Below are 3,164 nucleotides of genomic sequence, written 5' to 3' on the forward strand. Positions count from 1 at the left end.
AATTTAATCATCGTTAACCTTTTTTTAACATAATGTTCTCTATAAGTCAATAAAATACCAAGTCAATATACACGTGATATATGTATCTGATTGTATAGCTTTATTATCCCTTGTATAGTGCAAAGTTAGTTACCATCTTTCATGTAATTCTGTTGTAATCACTCTGTATAAATAGCTAGCATAGTGAATGAATAAAGAGCATGGAATACATTCCTTTATGGTATCAGAGCTACACTAAATTAAATTCTTTCTCTTTTCTTCTCAATCATCTTTCCTGTTCTTCTCAATCATCTTTCCTGTTCTTCACAAACACAAACACAATGACCGAATCATCCAAAATACACCCTGCTATCATAGTCAATAACATCAAAAACTTCATACCAAATACTCTAGAGATGGAAACAGGCCAATACTCTTTCTGGTCGGGCTTGTTTAAAAATCATTGTCGAGCCTATGAAGTTCTCGATCACATCATTCCGACCACCACTGACAATTCATCGTCCACCACTCCACCCACTCCACCACCTGCACGAATAGCATCTTGGGCACGCTTAGATGCTATCGTTCTTCAATGGATTTACGGAACCATCTCTCTTGATCTACTCTGTACCGTATACAAAGACGACTCAACGGCCCAACAAGCTTGGGATCGATTGAAAGGGGTTTTTCACGATAACAGAAACTCCTGTGCTGTTCACCTTCAACACCAATTCGCGAACATTCGCATCGACAATTTTCCTGATTCCTCAGCCTACTGTCAGGAACTCAAAATAATAGCCGATCAATTGGGAAATATCGGCGCTGCAATTGAAGAGGACAGATTGGTCCTGCAGCTTGTTACTGGTCTGAATGATTCGTATTTGAGTCTCAAATCCATCATATCTCATCAAGAAAAATTACCGTCTTTTTATGAAGCTAGATCGATGCTTATACTCGAAGAATCTCATAAACAACAACTTGCAACTCAGGCAGCCTCCAACGCTGCCACCACCCTTGTTTCTTCAACAACACCATCGAATTTCCCACCTGCTGGTCAATCGAATCGTTCATCTAACAATCGGGGCATTTCTCGTGGTAGTGGTAATCGAGGCAGAAATAGCAACAATTATTGAGGGAGAGGTCGTAACCAGGGTACTCCTTCATTTAATGGTGGATTCTCCAACATTCAACAACAGTGGGCATATGGCCCTTGGGCCTGGTCAAATGCTAATTGGGCTATTCCTCCATGCCCTTTTCCAACTACTCCATGGACCCGTCCACAGCTCAGTAATGGTCAGCCCGGTATATTGGGCCCTCGACCTAGTGCAAATTACGCAAATTCTGTTGTTTCTCAGCCAACGGATCTAGAGTCTGCAATGCACACAATGACGTTAAACCCGCCCGATGAAAACTGGTACTTGGATATAGGAGCCACGTCCCACATGACCAACAATCAAGGTAATTTCTTATTTTACTATCCAACTTCATGTGCTAAATGTATTATTGTCGGGAATGGTCACGGTTTGCCAATAAAAGGGTACGGTCATACCCTCCTAAACTCTCCCTCTACACTAAACCTACAATTAAATAACATTCTACACTCCCCTCAATTAATTAAAAACTTAATATATGTCTGTCGCCTTACTATTGATAATCATATATCTATTGAATTTGATCCTTTTGGTTTTACTTTGAAGGAATTTCCGAAGGGGACCCCAATAATGTGGTGTAATAGCACTGGTGATCTATATCCATTTCATCCATCGTTGCTGCATTCAATTTCCAACAATTCAGCCTTTTTAGTACCTTCCTCAGATTTATGGCACAATCGTCTAGGCCATCCGGGCGCTAATGTTCTTAAATCTCTTAGCAATAAACATTACATTTATTGTAATCCTAGTAATAAAAGTACTATTTGTCAATCTTGTGTGTTTGGAAAACATGTACGTTTACCCTTTTATGCATCTAATCATATTACTTATGCTCTCTTTGATATCCTTCATAGTGATTTGTGAACATCACCAATACTAAGTAATGGTGGACATCGCTACTATATGTTAATTCTTGATGACAAAACTAATTTTCTTTGGACATTCCCTTTGTCGCATAAATCACAAGTTTATCAAACCTTCCTCAAATTCCACAAATTTGTTCAAACTCAATTTGGCACCAATATTAAATCTTTTCAATGTGATAACGGGACAGAATATAATAACAACACCTTTCACCAATTTTGCGCCAACAATGGTATGGTTTTTCGTTTTTCATGTCCATACACATCATCACAAAATGGCAAAGCCGAGAGAAAAATTCGAGATGTAAACAACATAATTCGCACTCTTCTATCTCATTCTTGCGTCCCGCCACAATTTTGGCCCCATGCCCTTGAACACGCCACGTACATACTCAATATTTTACCAACTAAAGTTCTTCAAAATCAATCTCCTACACAACTTTTATACTCTCGTACACCCACTTATGATCACTTACGCGTTTTTGGGTGTCTTTGCTATCCACTAATTCCATCTACAAAAATAAATAAACTTCAACCTCGTTCCACCTCGTGCGTGTTTCTCGGTTTTCCCGCCAACCACCGTGGCTATAAGTGCTATGATCTTTCCACCAAAAATATTCTTATTTCTCGACACGTACTCTTTGATGAAACAACTTTTCCATTCGCAAAACTCACAGCACTACACCTACAACATATAAACCATTTACTGATCCTATAAATCTAATTTTTTTCACTACACCAACCTCCGAGCCCAACTCTTCTGAGCCCATTTCAGCTCAGCCCAACTCCCCTCTCTCAGCCCACTCACGTTGGGCCTCATCAGTCCATCTCACCTCCTCAGTTACCCAGGTCAGTAGCTAATTCACCAAATCAGTCCACTAGTCCAGTACCTGCTTCGCCTTTACAGACTCCATCTAACTCTTCCAATTCTACTCGAATGACATCTAATTCTCCTTGTCCACAAATCATTCAAACAGAACCTCCCATGCACACAATGACCACACGAAGCATGGATGGAATCTTCAAACCAAAAGCCCCGTTTAATCTTTCCGTCTCCACTACGATCTCACCTCTACCAAAAAATCCCAAACAAGCCTTGACCGACCCGAATTGGCATCGTGCTATGCTTGATGAATACAAAGCACTAGTTGATAATAAAACATGGATACTT

At 39.9% G+C, this 3,164-nt stretch overlaps 1 protein-coding gene across 1 annotated transcript; it reads left to right on the forward strand.

The window, feature by feature from the left end:
* The first annotated feature begins 320 nt into the window (after positions 1-320).
* On the forward strand, positions 321-1,711 carry LOC139897058 (uncharacterized). Its single transcript, XM_071879701.1, has 3 exons — positions 321-1,032; positions 1,114-1,437; positions 1,677-1,711. The coding sequence occupies exons 1-3, from the start codon at positions 321-323 to the stop codon at positions 1,709-1,711; spliced, it is 1,071 nt and encodes a 356-aa protein (XP_071735802.1).
* Positions 1,712-3,164: the final 1,453 nt, after the last annotated feature.

Source organism: Rutidosis leptorrhynchoides, chromosome 3 (assembly GCF_046630445.1).
Source record: "Rutidosis leptorrhynchoides isolate AG116_Rl617_1_P2 chromosome 3, CSIRO_AGI_Rlap_v1, whole genome shotgun sequence".
NCBI classification, from domain to species: Eukaryota; Viridiplantae; Streptophyta; class Magnoliopsida; order Asterales; family Asteraceae; genus Rutidosis; species Rutidosis leptorrhynchoides.

What these genes read in the sequence shown, in the direction of transcription:
- LOC139897058 (XM_071879701.1), top strand. Translation starts at nt 321, where the DNA reads ATGACCGAATCATCCAAAATACACCCTGCTATCATAGTCAATAACATC. An exon ending in ATCGAATTTCCCACCTGCTG is followed by an intron (nt 1,033 to 1,113) that starts GTCAATCGAATC and finishes ACAATTATTGAG; the next exon opens with GGAGAGGTCGTAACCAGGGT. An exon ending in CCACATGACCAACAATCAAG is followed by an intron (nt 1,438 to 1,676) that starts GTAATTTCTTAT and finishes TTTACTTTGAAG; the next exon opens with GAATTTCCGAAGGGGACCCC.